The 18,100-nt window shown below is 53.7% G+C and overlaps 2 protein-coding genes across 2 annotated transcripts in view; one reads left to right on the forward strand and one right to left on the reverse strand.

The window, feature by feature from the left end:
• Window positions 1–18,100, forward strand: part of BOP1 (BOP1 ribosomal biogenesis factor) — a 92,366-nt gene that overhangs the window by 54,683 nt on the left and 19,583 nt on the right. The gene's annotated exons all lie outside the window — the stretch shown is intronic.
• SCX (scleraxis bHLH transcription factor) lies at window positions 6,937–17,889 on the reverse strand. The gene is made up of 2 exons (XM_053244715.1): window positions 17,030–17,889; window positions 6,937–7,575 (listed from the first exon to the last, which is right to left on the reverse strand). The coding sequence occupies exons 1-2, from the start codon at window positions 17,555–17,557 to the stop codon at window positions 7,537–7,539; spliced, it is 567 nt and encodes a 188-aa protein (XP_053100690.1). The 5' UTR covers window positions 17,558–17,889; the 3' UTR covers window positions 6,937–7,536.

Below are 18,100 nucleotides of genomic sequence, written 5' to 3' on the forward strand. Positions count from 1 at the left end.
GTCGGTTTCCCCAACCTTAATGGCCACGTGGCTTTGGAGCTCCCTCCCAAATGGCTCTGCTGGCTTCCTGTTTCCAGAACTCCTTGGGGAAATCTGCAGGCTTGGGGGTTCATTGGAAACCTCGTCCACAGGGACAGCACTGAAGGGTTTGGACCACTTGCCCCAGGGGAACAAAGGCTGAAGGCTTGTAAACAGAGGTCCAACTTGTGGGGAGAATCACAGTTGGCTATGGGCAAAAATTCCAACAGCCAGGGAGGAAAGCAGAGGCCCAGAGGCAAGAAAGCAAAGCTGCCGGCAGCTCTTGAGCAGGCTGCCAGCCCACTGGAGTGCCGGGCCAGGAGGTCAAAGCAGGTGGTAGAAAGGAGGGGCTGCTTGGCTGGTGATAAGAGAGTGGGGGAGCAGAGGTGGAAGGGAAGGCAGCGCCGAGGAGGGGGCAGAGGGCTCTAGAGGAGCGGGTTGGGTGGGAGGGTGGAGTGTACCTTATGATGGCGGGGGGGGGAGCTGGAACTTCAGGGCACGCAGGATAAGTGGCACTACAGCCCATGTATTGTTGTATTGTTTGCAAATTTTGAATATTGATTACTTTACCAGCCAACAGAGTGGCAGAGAGACCCTATACATCCAGCGTGTGACGTTTCTTCTAGCAACCATTTAGCACACATGTACTGAACAGGAAAGTTGATTCAAATCAGGCTTGGTGATTTAAATCACCTTGCTTTTAAATCGGAGGGCCATCTATGCTGACTAGCAACAATTCTTCGGAATTTCTAGCAAAGGTCTCTCCCAGCCCTGCTGCCTTAAATGATTCCAATTGGAAGTGCCATTGTAGAGCCTGGAACCGTATCCATGCAAAGCATTTGAGCCCTGGGCCCTCTCCCTCATTCCTGTTCCCGCTTGACCAACTCTGGACTAAGCTGCTGCCTCTCTTCAGGTCCGTCAAGCATTGTCCACTTACCTTGTGTCAATCAGAAGCCCTGGGCATGATGGGGAGGGGCGTGGGCTGCCTGCTGCTGGAGTATTTTGGAGCTCCAGCTGGCCTGGGGGTCTAGAGTGTGGCCTGCAGTGCTGGCTCTTTGGCCTTGGCAGTAAAGGAGGTGCCCTGGGGCTGCTCTTTCAACAGCCACCGGAAAGGTGTGTAAAAAGAGGCTTTCCCTTTCTTCTCCAAGACCTTTGCAAGTTTAATAGCCACCCTATAATTTTCACTTGTGTTCTTTTAATAGCTTGCCAGCTGTGTGTGTTGCCAGAGGCGATCTGGCAGGAGGCCTGCTCTGGGGGGAAGGGTGCACGTGGAAGCAGTGGGGAGGCCAGCTCAGCCAGTGGACTCCAAGGCCTTTGGCCAAGCCCCCCTCGGCAAGCATGGGGACTCCCCTGCTCTCTGGTGGTGCTCTTGCCAGTTGCCCCCTCCCGTGGCAGGCCTGCAAGCCAGGGCGGCATCTGCTGCTCCCGCCAAGCCAGGGCTCCCTGGGTGCTTGTTGGGCTAACGAGCATGGAAGTGCCATCAAGCGGCTCTGCTGGCAGCCGGCCTCTGGCCTGGGCTCCGGGCGGGTGGTGGAAGCGCCACCATTGCACTCGGGCCAGCCTGCGTGTGGGGAGACTTCGAGGTGGGCTGGGCCTCATGCTGCCCTGGTGGCGACAGCTGAAGCTCAGGTTGCTGCTGGTGCTTTGGAGTCTCTAATGTGCCCCAGATCCATGACGGGAGGCTGGAGGCCCGTGGGGGTGCTCTGCTGACTGCTCTCCCCGCCCCCAGCAATGCTGAGGAAACTGGAGACACAGACCCACCAGCAGGGAGAGGGCAGCGCTGGTGGGGCTGCTGTGGGCGCCCCCTTGCAAAGGGGCCGTGTGAAGGGCTCTCCCATTGCAGCCTCATTTGCCTTGGGGGGCATATCTGTGGAATGGTTCCTTCCTAGTACCTAGCCAGGGTGATGAAAGTGGCTAAATGTGCCAGTGTGTCTTGTCTTCCTAATGCGTGTTTGTGGATTCTATGTGGGGGATTCTGTGTGGAATCAGCCGGGGAGCAGTTCCACACTCAGTGATGTCGTGTACAGGGCTGTGATTTTGTGGGAGTAGGAGGCGCTCAGCATTCTGCAGGGCTGGAACAAGCCCCTGGCACAAGATGGGACTTCAGAAAGCAGCTAGGTGCTGCCTGGCCTCAGCCTTGTGTTCATGATATGCAGGCAGTTGTCCCTCCCACTCTGTGGGCTGTGCTCGGCCCTGGCCCAGAGGACTTCATTGGAAGCAGACTTCTCAGCAGCAGAGCTCTCCAGGTTGGTCTGCCTGCCTGTAGCCAGGGCTGCCCAGCACGAGGGTGCTCCTCTGCTTGGCCTGAGAGCTGCTTCTCCCATCCCACCCACTGATCCTGAATGTGCTGGCTGGTTTCCCTTCCCTGCAAAGCGTGTGGAAGGAGTGAGAGCATCCCCCTTTGGATCAGCAGCCTGTTGTATGACCGAGCCAGGAGGAAGGCGGGGAATTGAAGTCCTGGGACCTGGTCAAGGCTTCATGGAGCAATTCTGGGGGGAATTGGGCCTGTCCAGTTGTGGTGGTTCCATCTCAGCCATTCTGGGCAGATAGCGAATAATTCCGCACATCCTCTCCAACATTTTGTTCCAGGAGAGACAACTGCAGTGCACAGCTGGGGGTATTTCCGTGCTTGGTCGTGTTATCCTTCCATTGGTTGGTTGAGAGTGGGGAGCTGCTGTGGGGGTGCCTTTAACAAGGGTGCTTTAGAAATGTATGGGTGGGTGGGGGTCCTTTCTGCTTTTAGATCCTGCCGAGAGATGTAAAGTAAAAGCCATCAAGCAAACCCTGCCCCAATGCCATCTTTTGGGCTTTAGTTTAGTGCACAGAGCAAGGCCTCTCTCTCCCAGTCCATTAACGGCACTGGCAGCTGCAGGGGCTCAAAAATGCTGCTTTGCTGTGAAGGCCTCATGCTTTCTCTCTTTGCTCTGGGTTTCTGGCTGGCAAAAGCCTTGAAGGCTTGTGCAGGGGTCGGGGGAGAGATGCCGCCTAGCGTTCGAAACTGCTTCAGGGCCCAGCATTGGCTGTCTCGCCTTGCTGCCATACTGGCAAGAACTTGGGTGTTGGGGTGACAGTTCTGTAACATGGTGATTCTCTTTATTTAGCAGAGGGAGAGTAACTGGCCTTATACTCCCCCAGCACAGTACTTCCAGTGACTGTTGCTGGTGTCTGTCTTATGCTTCTTTTTAGATTGTGAGCCCTTTGTGGACAGGGAGGGAGCCATTTTATTTATTTATTATTTCTCTGTGTAAACCGCTTTGAACACTTTTGTTGAAAAGCGGTATATAAATATTTTTTGTTGTTGTAGTATGCTTCACTGGAGCTATAGGATGAGAATATTGATGGTTGGGTGAGCCAGGGGAACCCATGAGTGCAGCAGTGGTGGTCTGACCACAGTGGCCAAGGTCTTCCTTCTGGGCTGTGTTATCCTTCTTCTGCCTTTCCCCTTCTTTCACTGGGGCCCCTTGACCCCCGCTAAATGGCAATGTGTGGTCTTCATCCCTTTCCCTCTGATTCACACTTAGTTCTACTCTTTGCCCTGTCTTGTTCGTTAGCTGCTGACTGTTGGGAAAAACGTTGCTGGCCGCAGCAGAGTGACCCTTCCAGGCCTCCTTCATGCAGTCAACACCCCAGCACGCTTTAGTCATATCTTCCGCCCAGTTTTGGCTGGACTGATCCAGAACCCATGGCATTTTCACCCAGAAATTGGGTGCGGGGGTTGGGGGGAGAAGAAGAGAATTGCAAACTCCTGGAAATAATATATAATGGAAATGCTTTCACTAGGGTGTATTATGATGGTAACTGGCATGGGGGAAGCAGATTCTAGTGAGAAGGCCCTGCCCTGTGGGACACGCAAGATGTGGGTGCCTGGGTTGGGTATTCTGGTGCCTTCTGAAGGACCTCAAGTGGAAAGCAGCCAAGGAAACCTTCTCTCCACCACAGCTGTATTCTTATAATGCACCCAATCTCTGCAAGTCTGGTTTTTTCAAGCAGGAAACCTTTCCAAAACGCCATTCACCATCTCTGTACTCATTAGGGCTCATGCTAAGTGTCATTTCTACCCACAGAACATAAGATTTGAGAAGATCCCTGGTCCTAACAAAGGTTTCTCCCATGGTTTGCCACGCAGGCCCACTGTACAGAATCACTCCCCCTCTTCTGGTGGTGCAGAGCCAGCAACATTGTAGGAGAGGGTGCAGTGGTATGCTCCTTGGTATTCCTCTTGGTCCAACCTGCAGCCACTTGGAATCTCAGCCCTTTGGAAGGAAAGGCCAAGAACCTTTCAACCTGCCTGGCTTGGCCACAGCTACTCAGTTGCTAAGTGTTGATTGGTCTCTGCTGGGCAGCTGGTTGCCATCGCCCCTACCCTTTTGTTCCCATGTACCCTGTCCCCAGAATGCTTTCTGATTGGTTCAGAGCCCCTGGACTTAAGCCCCTCCCTAACCCTTAACTAGAAGTAGTTTTCCCCCTCTAAAGGAAGAGTGTGCTTCTTCTTGGGGAAGCAACACAGGTGGAACTGTTTCAGAATCCAGTTTGACAAATGTAGTGGGTGGGAAAAGGTTTTGTTTTGCCCTCATGTAACTACACCATTATGAAGCTTTGGGGCTGAAATGCCATATAGAAATATTTATAGCATTAAGAATGACAATAACTAGAATGAATTTGTAACTTCTGAAGAGCTTTGGCCACCATAAGGGTCTTGCTCTGCCATCGCATTTTCCATCTCCAGCCAAGTCCGCATTTTGACTTGATGTCCTCAGAAAGCCTGATTGGGTCCTGTTTTCTTGGTCTAGGCAGCAGCCTGCTGAAGAAGATTGCTCTTGGGCCTGGGGTTATGCAGAAGCTCTGGTCTGTCAGTGAGACTGGCTGCCTTTTAATACCAAGTCCTTTCGGTATAAACTTGCTGCTGGCGGGAGGGATGGGGGGAGAGTGAGATGAGAAAGGGCTGCATGGGCTTCACATGGGCTGCAGGCACAGGTGCCAACCAGGCATCTCTGCTATGCTAGATTAAGCACAAACCTGGTAATTTGGGGAGGCCCATCTAATCCAGCACCCTGTTTCCCACAGTGGCCCACCAGATGCCTCTGGGAAGCCCCCTGAGGGCATGCCCCGTCTCCTGCTGCTGTTGCTCCCCTGCTCTAGGGAGGAGAGAGGCAGCTTATTTTCTCTCAGCTGTTCTCTTAGTACAGAGCTGGGTCTGACTGAGATGTGTAGCTCAATGAGGCCAGCCCCTGGGTCTCGTCTGCCTGCCTGGGGCCATCCACAGCCTTGCAGAGGTGGGCTTTCATTGCTCCATCTCAAGAGCCAGCATTTTGGAGCAGAGGGTGTTCTCTAATCAGATCCTGCCGAATGGCAAGCCATTGCAGTCCTGCCTCTGTCCACATGGCCCTCCCTGTGGCTGCCAGGAGCTTCGGGTCCCTTGCTGCTGCTTTATTCTGTGGAGACTCCTAAGCAGCATCTTCCTGTTCGCTCTGTCTCTATCCTTTCCAAAACAAACACCCCAGGGAGCATGGCTCTGTTGCTGTGCAACTGGTCAAGGCCTCTGCCCCCCCCCCCGCCCCAAGTCATGGTTGGTTAAAGCCCTCTCAGCCAATGGTCTTCACTTCTGGATGCTGCCCTGCTGTTTGTCAAGGAGGACTTCCTTTTCTCTTTCCTGCAGGCTAACCTCTCTGGCCATGTACAAGGCACACAGGCAGGCGGCTGGGTTGTCATCCCCGCTCCCAAAGCTCACTCGTGGCTGCCACCTTTCCCAGGACACGAATGCTCTGTCTTTCAGGGCAGCTACCTTTCCTGTTTGCTCACAACTCTTGTGGTGTTCCTAATGAGGAGCTCTGGCTGCCGCAGTAGCTGTCTAGCCACCTCCAGACTGTTGTTTGCTCTCGTATACTGGATTCTGCCCAGACCGACCCTGGGTCTGCAGCCCGGAAGACTCTAGTGAGTCTTGCTCCCCACTCTTTGGATGTGCTGGCCACGCTGTCTTGTGTGTGCACCCAGGGCTTATTTTGCCACAAAATGCTACTTCGCTGTGGCAGCTGTTTCTTCTAGGGGTGTGCATGAACTACAGTTTGAGCATGAGTTCAGTGCCGTGGGGAGTGGGAGCTTTAAGAAAGAGGAGAGCAGGTCCTTACCTGCTCTCCACTACCCCATGCCACTTACTTCTGGGGTGGCACTTCATGGACACCCTGTACATTCTGGCTCCGCGTGGAGGCACTTGGGATGAGCGCCACCCCAGCTGGAAGCTGCATGCAGCAGCGGAAAGCAGGTAAGGATCTGCTCTCCTCTTTCTTAAAGCTCCCGCTTCCCTCCCCATGGCACCAAACCCGTGCTTGAACCGTGGTTCATGCACACCCCAGTTTCTTCCCACAACTTGCTTGGGTCTCCTGCCATGTGTTACCTCTGCCAAATAGGTAGGAATAATTCTCCTGCGGCCATACTTCTTGTGGATTTTGCTGTCTTTTGCATCGTGCCCTTTGAACACTCCCCCCCCCACCACCACCACACACAGAGTGGGCTAGGGATTACCCTCAAAATACTAAATTGGTACAGAAGTTGCGAGATAGGCCCAGCATCCCTCAGGTGCCCCAGCCAGATGCCTGGAGTCTAGGAACATAGGAAGCTGCCATATACCTTGTTCCATCTAGTTCAGTATTGTCTACGAAGACTGGCAGCAGCTTCTCCAAGGTTGCAGGCAGGAATCACTCTCATCCCTATCTTGCAGATGCCAGAGAGGGAACCTGGAACCTCGATGCTCTTCCCAGAGCAGCTCCATCCCCTGAGGGGAAGCTCTTATAGTGCTCACACATCAAGTCTCCCATTCAGATGCAACCAGGATGGATCCTGCTTAGCTAAGGGGACAAGTCAGGCTTGCTACCACCAGACCAGCTCCCCTCACATTCCCTCAGTACACCATATAGTCTCCTCTCACCATACAAACAAAATTGGCTTTATATTACTGTTCTCAATGACATGAAACTCCAGCATGTATTGATTGTAACCCACCCGAGGTTCTGGGAACAGGGTGGTCCCCACAGCGAGAAGAGGGAAGACACGAGGGCAGGCGATGTGCGGTGGGGGTTCTTCCTCTGCGCATCCCCACACAAGGCAATGTCTCCACCTCCTCTCCCAGCCTGACTCAGGTGCACGAGGATCGGCCTCCTACAGTGTGCAAGTCTGTCCTTCTCTCCGTTGGGCAGAAAAGGCGTCAGCTTTGCTGCTGTGGGCTGCGCCCCGTAGCCACAGCTCACCTCCCAGCACTGCCAAGTGCAGTCCTTTGGAGTTCTGCTGGCTCCGGATCTTTTCTTTGTAGAACAAGCCTGCTTTTCTTGCCTGCAAAGCCAGCCTCAGAGGGTGCTTAGTCTCTCCTCTGGGATGGGCTGCCATAAGTTCATCCTGGGTAGAGCCCCACGGCTCCAGGGGGCAGCCGGGGGCAGACCGGAAGGTTCTGTCTCTTTATTTTGCGTGTGTGGCTTTCCCATCTTTCCTCTCCTTTCATAATCTCCTCCTTCCTGAATCCATAATAATCTAGCTCCGAATCGCCGTCTTCCTGTCTCTGTCTTTACTCTGTGGAGGCCAAGCGGGAAAAGAAAGAGTTAGATAAACACACCTGGGACTGCCAGTGGGGCTGCCCCAAAACTCCACAGAGAACTTGACTGTGGAAGACCTTTGGTTTTCGCCTGCCCACCCAGTATGATATCTGCCAGATCTCTTACGAAGCCCATTTTCTAGGCCTGGAGCCCATATGGGCTGGTTGTGGTCCTTGACTCACTGTCTCCCCTGCTAACTGTTAGCAACTCCTGCTAACTGGGCAAAGAGGCACCTTTTTTAACGTGGTGATTCTCTTTACTGAGCAGGGGGAGAGCAACTGGCCCCCCTCTCCACCCCCAGCACAGCATCCCTCCAGTGGCTCTTGCTGGTATCTGTCTTGTTTCTTTTTAGATTGTGAGCCCTTTAGGGACAGGGAGCCATCTTATTTTTATTTATTATTTCTCTATGTAAACCGCTTTGGGCACTTTTGTTGAAAAGCAGCATATAAATATTTTATTGTTGTCTCCTCTGTGCCTTTTCTGGACCTGCAGCCTCCTCCACCCCTGCTCCCAGTCACCTTCTCCTTTTGGACAGCTCTCTTTGAATGCAGCTAAGGCATTGGCCCGCACAGTACTTAAGTACAGTGACACACTTGGGCCCTGTATGCCCACAACATGATGTGCTTATTATCTGCTGTCTACTTCGACTTCCTGCACAAAATCCAGTGTACCCATCAGATGTCAGAAGATCACAATTATCTTGGGGAGGGGGAAGGATATCCTTCTAGCACTCACAGTTGTAACAGCAGCTTTAAGACATTTCAACATTTTCAATCTTAATGTTTGTAAGTGGAAATATGGGGGTTCAGGTGATGGGGAGAAGGATGTTCTCCTCCCTTCTCACCTCTTTGTTCCTCTTCCTGTCGTAGGACTCCCAGTTGCCTGCCGCTAAGTGCTGCACAGTTCTCAGCCTTCATTTCCCTCCACTCTTGTCGTTCAAACTGAGATGCCCCCTTTTTATTAATAGTGGTAACAGGCTCTGCTACTGAACGAAGCTCGTGGGTTGACTGGTTCAACCTGCATACATCAAAATAACATTTGTGCAACGTCTCCTGTTTATTGTGCTCGTTGTTGAGCTTGCAGCGTTTGGTGGCCTGGCTTTGTTTTGTAGTAGACCGCATTGCACTAGAGCAGGTTCTTCCCGTAAGCAAGGCAGTTGCGAAACCCCCTGGCTGCCTGCTCCTGTGAGAAGAGCTGGATCTGCTGGGCCGCTTTCCAGAACCCCTGCTCAGAATTGCCTGCTGAGAACTCTGTCCCCAAGATAATGCAGACCTTGGGGTGGGGGGTGCCTCCACTCATCAGAGAGCTGGCCTGGCTTGCTGGACAGGTCCCCAGGGTTGGCTGCCGGTGACTCCCCTGTGTGCTGCACCCTGGCAGTCAGGGAGTTTCCAAGCTGCTGCAGCCATTGGAGTAGGCAGGCTCCTCTTTTGTTGCAGCAGAGCGGGGGGTGGGGGGGTATTGAACTGAGAAATGGTAAAATTAAATTTCCCAGATGTTCAAGCCCCAGGAGTTCTCTTGCTGTCTGGAGAGGAAATGGGGCTTTGGAAAATCCCGCCTCATATTTTTTCCCCTATCACCTTGCCTTTCCGCTGCCATTAAGTTAAGCAGGAACAGTAAATTAGGGGGATTGTGGAGCAGACCCATCTTCTAGGGAGGGGGTGGCAGGAAAAGGCACCTTCAGCCCCTGTGCCCCAAGCAGAGCAGCACAGCTGGCTCCCAGGCAGGGCCCACTGATGATGGGGCTCCCTGTTCCCCGCTGGTGGACTCTGTGCTGCCTCCAAGCCACCTCCTCTGCCCCAGGCCATGCTGTGCTTGCCTGTGGAGTCTCATGTGGGGAAATGCTGCGGAGAGGCTCTCCCAGGGGCCACCCCGCTAGACCATGGGGGTGCTCCATGCCTTCCATGGCAGTCCTCTCTGCCCACCCCGAGCTGTGGCCCAGAAGCATCTCTGGAACGCACCGTCCCACTCTGGGATGGGGGGATTTGCCCAAGAAAATACTCCTCTCAGTTGGCAGCAGAGTGCACTCTAGAAACAAACTCGAGCACCCATATGCCACAGAAGGGCTTCTGGCACCAGGAAGCCCAGTGCGCAGCGGTGGGATGAGGTCACCTGAGTAGTCACGAGGTGTTTGGTAGAGAGAGGCTGGGCCAAGATTGTCCCCTTTTGCCACGTCCAACTGCAGAGTGTGGGGAGGGAGACTGCCTCCTCCCGGATCCCCTGGGGTCCATTGTCTGCTGCAGAGTCCATCAGGCCCAGGAGCGCCTTGGCTCTGGAGAACCCCTCCTGTCACTCCGTCTCCTTATTGCTGTGTCACAAAAGGCCTCTTGTGCTTGATGTTTGCCTTGGAATCCAAAGGGAGAAGGTGGCTGTGGAAGAAACACCCCAGTCAATCTTCTTCCCTGCCCCGTGTCAGAGACTGGCCTGGATTTCTTCTCTGTAAACTTGGCGTTGCTGCTTCCGGCTGTGTCTCTAAACTCCTGGACTTCAGGTGTCCTCCCTGAGAGACTCTTGCTGCTGCATTGTGGACAAGATCACCCCTCTGGACTCATCCCTTGGGCTAGCTGGCCCTGGCCCACAGGGGACATTGCTCCTCTGTTGCTCCGGCAACATCCGCGCTGCACCAAGGGGAGCAAACGCCCCTTTTCTGCCAGCTAGTTAGTGGCCTGGAATGGCCACGGGCAGGGCCAGGATGTCAGTCCCCTTCTGACCCTGACCAGAACCTCCTGACGTGGACATTTCCTGAACAAGGAGACCTCCTTCACTGCCTGCCCATCCCCCAGCGTGGGGTGTGTGGGGGGGGGTGCACACGCATTCCCCCCCCTTCTTTCCACCCCCACTTGGTGCCCTGAGTGCCTGACCCCCATAGACCTCCAGAGGTGCAGCTGCCTCTGTAGTTTTCGAAGCTACTTAACCTCCTGCTGGGCTGGGACTTCAAAGGGGCTGCTTTTTGCTTTGCTCTTAAAGGAGCCGGGAGAAGAATTCCAGTGCAGCACAGAAGGCTCTGAATGCTGAACGGAACCCCTTGAGCAAAAGAGCCGCATTTGCTTCTGTTTACTTTGCTTGGGGAACCTATTTTGGGTTAGGAGGGGAAAGCAAGAGGGAACAGGAGGCAGGGAGGGTTTGCCAAAGCACACAGGATCGGTCCTCCTGCTGTCAGATGAGGCCCGTGTCATGCTCCTTGCCTACTCTTTCTGTCTTCTATGACCTGCGTTGCTCCTCTTTGCAGGGAGGGGGGCTCCATCCCTTGGGCACCCACACCAAGCACTCAGCACCCCTAGCCTCTGCCCTCCTGCCCCATCCTTTACCCAAGCGAGAGCCCTGCCAGGCAGGACTGTGCTGTTTAGGCCTTCCTAGCACTCCCTCCTCCTCCCCAGTCTTCTGTTAGGGAGCCACCAAAAGGAAAAGTAGAGAGTGGGGCAGGCTGCAGACGGCTTTCTGCGGTGGGGGGGGGGACCTCCCACCCGATCTTTCTCTCCCCCCCCCCACATTAACATTTAAAGTCCTTCTAGTTGCAAAGAGATGTTTGGAAATGTCCTGGCTACAAAAAAGCTGACCGTCAAACCAAGTGGCCCGTAGCAGGAAGCCCAGATCCCTGGGGTTCAGGCTTTGTGTCAGCACCTTCTGTGGGCCAAATGCTGGGGAGTGGTAGGAACATTGCAAAGTCCTTTGTGCCTCTCTAGTGCAGGACGACAGGGCACCACAACTTTGTGTTGAGGTGGACGGACGGATGCAACACATCCTGCCACCTGTCTAGACGTGGGCTGCCAGGCTGCTCACCTCATTTGAGGTTCCAGAGGAGAGGTAGGTGCTCATGCCATGCGTGATACAGATGGTACATTTTGCATGTGCGGCCGATGCAGACCCATTTTGCACCCGTTTGCAGTCACCGCTGAACGTGCTTGTGTTTCAAGGGTGACTCCAGCTGGGCCCCTTGGCTGTAGCTTCTTGAGGAGGGCTAAAGGGGTCCCAGCAGCAGCAGCAGCCGCCGCCGCCACCTGCCACTCTGCCTTCTGTGGGTTGGGTCAGCCATGCACTGTGTGGCTTGCTGGTGCTCCAACAGCAGCAAACAGAAGCTCCGAGTCCCACCATTCCTTACAGCCCCTCGAACCAGAGACTAGGAGTTCCCTTCTGTGTTTTCACAGCAGTATGGCAGCTCTGTGTGTCCTGAGAATGTGTGCAGAGGTCACTGCCCTGTGGGACTGCACCCATGGCTGCTGGGTGTGCACAGGTCTTCTTTCCTCCCCACCTCACTTTTGTGACAAGCAGGAAGTCTGAGCACTGCTGAAGTCACAGGCAAGCAGCTCTCTTCCTTGTGATCCGTTCAATACAGACAGACAGGCAAGGGGGTGGAAGCAGTGACAGTGGGGTAGAGGGAATGGGAACAGCAGCAGCCCCATAGCTCACGAGACTGCCCTGGGGTCCAGGGTGGAAACTTGTCCCTTCTTAGGGTCAGTCCCTCATGGGCACCTCAGAGAGGAAATGGACTTGCACCCATATTGCCAAGTATCATTGTCTCCCACACTAAATCCCCTCTTCATTCAATGGGGGCTAAGCTGTGACTGTTCCTCGCTTCTCCATGCTGAGGAAGCAGCTCACCCCCATTCTCTTGCATGCAGTTAAATGAGATGGAGGTCAGTGCCCTTGATTCAGAAGCAGTTCCTGTCAGGCATCACGGATCTGGCAGCGCTGTCGATTCTCCCTGGGTCTTCTAACACTGGCCACCAGTGGGACCGCTGCAGATCCTACAGTGATGTGGGCACCATCAGCAACAGTAAGCAAGGGCAAGCTGTCCATGTGAGCTGCTACCCAGGAGAGAGGCTCTGGATTAGCTGCATCTGTGTAAGGCCTCAGATGCAAGCATTCCCTGGACAGCCCGAGTGAAAAGCTTTCTGGGTGCCTCTCTTCTTCAATGTCCGTTCATCCCATACAAGCCGTAGCGGGTGGAGGTGCCCAAGATGACTGGTGGATGTTGCTCTCTGAAGGACTGGGCCTGTCTTTGAAGGGCTCTTTTGTTCATGTGTTTTGGGTGAGAAAGGGGTTTTCATCTTCCCACAAATTTTTCAACTGCGTTAGACGAGAGATATCTCAAAATACTGTCTTAATCCTTATTTTAATGTAGACTGAATTCACTAGAAGAGCCCTGACAACTTCAAAAATAAGAAATACCACCTCAGCATCTGAAAAATGTGTTTGCAAGAGCAGCAGAGTGTGTTCTTTCCTAGTATTTAACTGTGTAAACCAAGTTAATTCTGGTTTACAGAATGAAGCTAATTCTGTGCGAAGTGGATCTACTGATAGGAGGAGACCTGTGTGTGCCCTCCAACCAAAACTCTTGGAGATGTTTGGAGAGAGAGGCCCCCGGGTTGCCAGAGATGGTCACCTGGCCCGACCTGTCATTCTGGGCCTGTGTCTCTCCCCCTGCGCCACAGAAGTGGCGCTTCCCCCTGTTGTGACCTTTTGAAGTCCCCCTGCCCCACCAGATAAGTTTACAGAGGCGCCTGCCCAGGAGCAGAGGGGCTTCTCCTTTGCTTGCAAATCTCCCCTTTCATGCCGGAAACCTGAGAAGGTGCATTTTTCACGCTCCCTTCTCTGGGATACTTCAGTTGACTCTGGAGGCCTCTCTAGTACCCTGTGCCCTTTACTGGCGCACACCATCAGGTGCTGCTCCTTGAGCTGCAGACCCTTCTCCCTCCCCCTCTTCACGCCTTGCATTATTAACTCCCCACTTTTGGTATCATTTTGCATTTAGGGAATGGAGCTTGTCTCTTGTGATGATGAGCCTGGCTTTCTGCTCTTGGGGCTTTCAGAATTTGATGGCTATGAAGCTGGGCCTTCACCTGGGTTACTCAAAGACTGCAGACTTGCTTGTGGAAGGGGGAGACACATTTTGAGCGAGCAACTTTGGCTTCGTTGAAAAAGAGTGCATATTTGAAACACGGATCCATGAGCTACAGGGACTGCCAGATAAGTCCAATAAGTGGATTTCCTTTTTCTAAAAATATGGGCGAGCAAAGGTCTGAAAGGCATAGTTTCAGTTGGAATGCAACAGCTCTGAAATGGAAAGCCACTTTGAAACATTATTCCAAATTTTGCACTTCAGCCTTTAAAAAAGCTTGCTTTATGGGCAGTGTCCTTCCTCTGCCAGTGCCACGTGTGTAGCAAAGGAGACGTTTGTTTCCCAGTGTCCCATCTGAGGGATTTGCCAGCTGTTCAGGACACAAGAAGGTTGCTGAAATGTGGTGCTTGCCAACCTTGGTGCCTCTGAGAGCAAGAGATACCATATCTATCTGTCTATCTATCTATCATCCATCCATCCATCCTGCTTTGGAAACTTTTGTTGAAAAGCAGTATAGTAGTAGTAGTAGTAGTAGTAGTAGTAGTAGTAGTAGTGGTGGTGATAGCCCAGAGGTCAGGGGAGCAGAGGTTCCTTCTTTCCCATACTGAAGGGAAGGTGCCTCTGCAGACCTTTGTCATGGGTGGCTCCGACTGCTTTGCCCAGGGTTGCAGCCAGGCTAAGGACCTGAAGGGACCCGAATCTCACATTTTTATCTCCAGATTTCCTGTCCTGACTGAATGTCCTTTGTATGACAGAGCCATTCACTGGCTGCTCTTCTTTCCCTGTCCATCTTGCCTTTAAAAAGAGTGCAAAGTCCCTCATTGGGCATGTTCCTCTCTGTAAACCAGAGCCGGGGTCTTTGTTCAGGCTTGCCTGACTGGCCAAGGCTGCGCTCTAACTCTCCACCACAGCCCAGGCTCCTTGTATCTGGCCTGGCTTTGCCTTCGTCTGGATTATGCCACATATGCATCTTTATCTGTTGAGCAGCTCAGGGTTTTGTGATGTTGGAGGAGAGATTGGCATGATGTGCCCTGACTAAGAGTGACCTGAGGAGGATTGGGGTTGAAGTGGCTTCTAGCACACTCCTGAGCGCTGAGCTGCCTTTTGGATGAAGTGCATTTCCTAAATGCTTTTCCTGCCTGGGCCGAGATATGTAAGTGCACAGGAATAGGCCCATGGCCACAGGCACCCTGCTCCCCTCATCTGCATATGACTGTAGCCCAGCAGATGCTTCTGGGAAGCTCCCAAGCAGGGCAAAATGGCAGCCACTCCCTGAGGCACCATCCCAGTCCCTAGTATCCAGAGGTCATGGCCATTGGTAGACCTACCCATTGTCTGTTTCTAACAACGGGGGGCCTCCTTGCCATCCTGTGGCAAAGAAATCTGCCAGGTGAGTGGGTGGGTGAAGAAGTATTTCCCTTTGCCAGTCCTGAACCTGCTGCTGGTCATTGCCACTAGATGAGCCTGGATGTTGGCGAATAACTTCTCTCTCCATGCATTCGATGACTTCATCAGCCTCTAGGCATCAGGTCCTTTTTCTCTTCATCTGTCCCTTGCCCCGAGGGCTTTAGTTTCCCTGCTGCAGCTCTGCTCTTGGAAGTGCCCAGAACTCCCCTGTGGCATTCTAAATGTGGACATGCCGTGCTTTGTAGCCCTTCGTGGTTACAGGCAGGGAGTTCTGTCAGAAGAGCATCTTTTCCCCCTCTCTAGGATTCCCATCTAAATGCAGCCACTTCCTTATTTAACTCAGTCAACTGCTGAATTAAGTGGCCCACGGGCTTCAGATGTGAGGTTCTAAAACCAAAGTTGTCCCCACCTGAAATGGTGTTTGGCACAAAGAACTTTCAGGCCATGTCTGTTGCCTCTTCTGCTTCAAGCTCTTAGCTTCCCTAATAATTGAACTCGCGATCCTTGTTAAAGGGGGGAAATCCTCTCAAAACAACTCTTAGCATTGCAATAGCATTTCAAATTAAATGTAAGTAGTATTTCTGCATTTTTAAATTTTTTTTTGCCCTGTCCAGACTGAAAGATCTACCAGCACTTGATCAACTGACGTGCAGTTGAATTTTGTGCTGGGGAGAGGGAGCGCCAGAGAAGGCTGGGTGATCCCCTGCCCATCCTCTAAGGGACAGTCAGTCACTGCTGTGGCTGTTTTCAGTGGACTAAATGCTTCTTGCTCTTCTCCTGTTACCTTCACAATAGCCTTAGCAAATTATGTCGACTGAGAGAGGAAGGAGGCTCCCTGACTCCCTTAGGAACATAGGAAGCTACCATATACTGAGTCAGACCATTGGTCCATCTAGCTCAATATTGTCTTCACAGACTGGCAGTGGCTTCTCCAAGGTTGCAGGCAGGAATCTCTCTCTCTCAGCCCTCTCTTGGAGATGCTGCCAGGGAGGGAACTTGGAGCCTAGATGCTCTTCCCAGAGCAGCTCCATTCCCGAAGGGGAATATCTTATAGTGCTCACACATCAACTCTCCCATTCATATGCAACCAGAGTGGACCCTGCTTAGCTAAAGGGACAAGTCATGCTTGCGACCACAAGACCAGCTCCTCTCCCCTTTCGGCACTTCAGGGTTGAGTGAGGATTTTAACCCATGGGATTCCAGCCTCCCCACCTAAAATGTGGGGGTTCTTTTGGAGGGGGAGGTATATAACCTCCCCACCTCCAGGTTGTGCAAGGAACCTTGCAAACCATGAAGGGCAAAGATTGATAAGGACCCTCAGCAAGGGAGCAGTGGATGCCTTCCATTGCTGGTGCTGGGGGTGAAGGAGGAATCTCAGAAACCCCAAAGGATGCCTGGAAGGCTGGCCTAGTTGGCAGTGGGGCAAGGGAAGATGTCTTTCTGGTCACCAGAGTGTGGGGCTAGAACAGAGCAATGTGCGGAGAGACAGGTGAACAAGCAGGCAGGCAGAGCTTCCTTGCGGAGTCTGGTGCTTGGGAAACCCTTTGACAGAGTTAGTATGGATTGAGGTGTGGGATAGAGGAGTTGCTGGTGTTTGAGGCTGGAAGGAAGCCCTCCATGAGACGGCTAGCACTCCGCGGCCCTGGGCTTATTTTCCCAGTGTTGTTTTCTTGCAACACTGCAAGAGGTGTTGCGTCAGGACTTGGGTCCCGATCCTTGCTTTTCTGTGAATTCCCATGGGGTGCCCTTGGGCAAGCCACACTCTCCCCCTCAGTGCATGAACAATCGTGACCACATTCCAGAGGATGAGCAAATGTTTTCAGAGGGCCAGGAGCTCAAAGGTTGTTGCTAGAACCACCAGCCCCCCAGGCATCCCCAGCAGCCTCTGAGCTGCCGGCTGTGCCTTTTTGCTGCCCCTTCTGTGCTGCCCCTTCGCTCTCCACCTTCTCCTGCTCAGACCTCTTCAGGCACCAAGGAGAGAACAATCCTGTCTCTTTGGCCAACTTAGCTTAGAGAAGCTCTTGTATTCCTCCTTGGATGTGCACGTGGACGTGTGAACTCTGGTGGGGAATGGAGGGTGTCTCACCCCCTCTCTGTTGTTCCACCCACCCACCCACCCACCCCGCCTTGCAGCCTTTCCTTGGGCCTCTTTCCACCCCCACCCTGGCCAAGAGGACGCAGCACTTACCATCTTCCTCTGGTTGCTGAGGCAGAAAGTGCAGATCTGTTTGGGCTGCGAGTTCTCGCTTTCCCGTGTGGATGGGCTGCTGCTGCTGCTGCTGCTGTGGTGGAAGAAGCCCGGCGTGGTGTGGCAGGGCTGCCCGTCTCCGCAGGCTTCCCCCACCAGCAGGACGTTGCCCAGGTGGGAGATGTAGCTGGAGGCCAGGCGCAGAGTCTCAATCTTGGAGAGCTTCCTGTCTGCCGGCTCCGTGGGGATGAGAGTCCGCAGGGCAGTGAAGGCCGTGTTGACGCTGTTGGTGCGGTCCCGCTCCCGTGCGTTGGCCGTGTGGCGCTGGCGGGGCTCCCTGTTGATCCGGCTGGACTTCTTGCCGCTCCGGCGCTTGGCGCTCTTGAGGCTGTAGCCGCCGGCATCCAGGTGGTACAGCTTCTCATCGGAGCCGGAGCTCTCGCTCCCGTTCTCCTCGTCCTCCGACAACATGCTGATCTCAGGGTACAGGAACCGGCTGGGAGCCGAGCGCAGCATGGCAAAGGACATGGCTGGCACTGGGAGCTGGGCAGGGGGGCTCGTCCTCCGGGGGGGCGGGGGTCCGGGGCCCTCAGCTCTGCTCCCTCATCCCTCAGTGGCTCTGCACACCTCAAGGTGGATGAGCAACTGCCGGCATCTCCTTCCCTGCAGCTCTCGCGTCTTGATTTGATGATTGTTTCCAGCCGGGAATCCTTGCCTCTTATGTTAGCAGCACCCGCTTTGCATCCGGAGTGGGTCTGTTCCCCCCAGCTGGCTGCCTTTGCTTAGAAAGGGTTAAGTCCCATGCTCACCCACTGCACAGCTGGGGCTTCCTCCATGCGCACACACACACACACGTGTGTGTCTTAAGGCTCCTTTTGGAGCGTGGCAGGATCCGAGGCGTGTTTTATAGCACCAGTGAGTGGTTGGCCAGACAGGCCCCTCCTCCTCCTCCTCCTCCTCCTCCTCCTCCTGCTTGCAGCAGCTTCACGCCTACCTGAGTGTTCCTTTCCATTTGGGAGGAAGGAAGGAGGGGAAGCCTGTCCCTCTGCAGGCTGTGGGGGGGCTGCAGGC

Source organism: Hemicordylus capensis, chromosome 4 (assembly GCF_027244095.1).
Source record: "Hemicordylus capensis ecotype Gifberg chromosome 4, rHemCap1.1.pri, whole genome shotgun sequence".
Taxonomy (NCBI): domain Eukaryota; kingdom Metazoa; phylum Chordata; class Lepidosauria; order Squamata; family Cordylidae; genus Hemicordylus; species Hemicordylus capensis.

Excerpts from the sequence above, each read along its gene's own strand:
- SCX (XM_053244715.1), bottom strand. The coding sequence starts at position 17,557 with ATGTCCTTTGCCATGCTGCGCTCGGCTCCCAGCCGGTTCCTGTACCCT. Across the intron at positions 7,576-17,029 it reads TCAGCAACCAGAGGAAGATG|AGTAAAGACAGAGACAGGAA; the intron begins GTAAGTGCTGCG and ends TGGCCTCCACAG.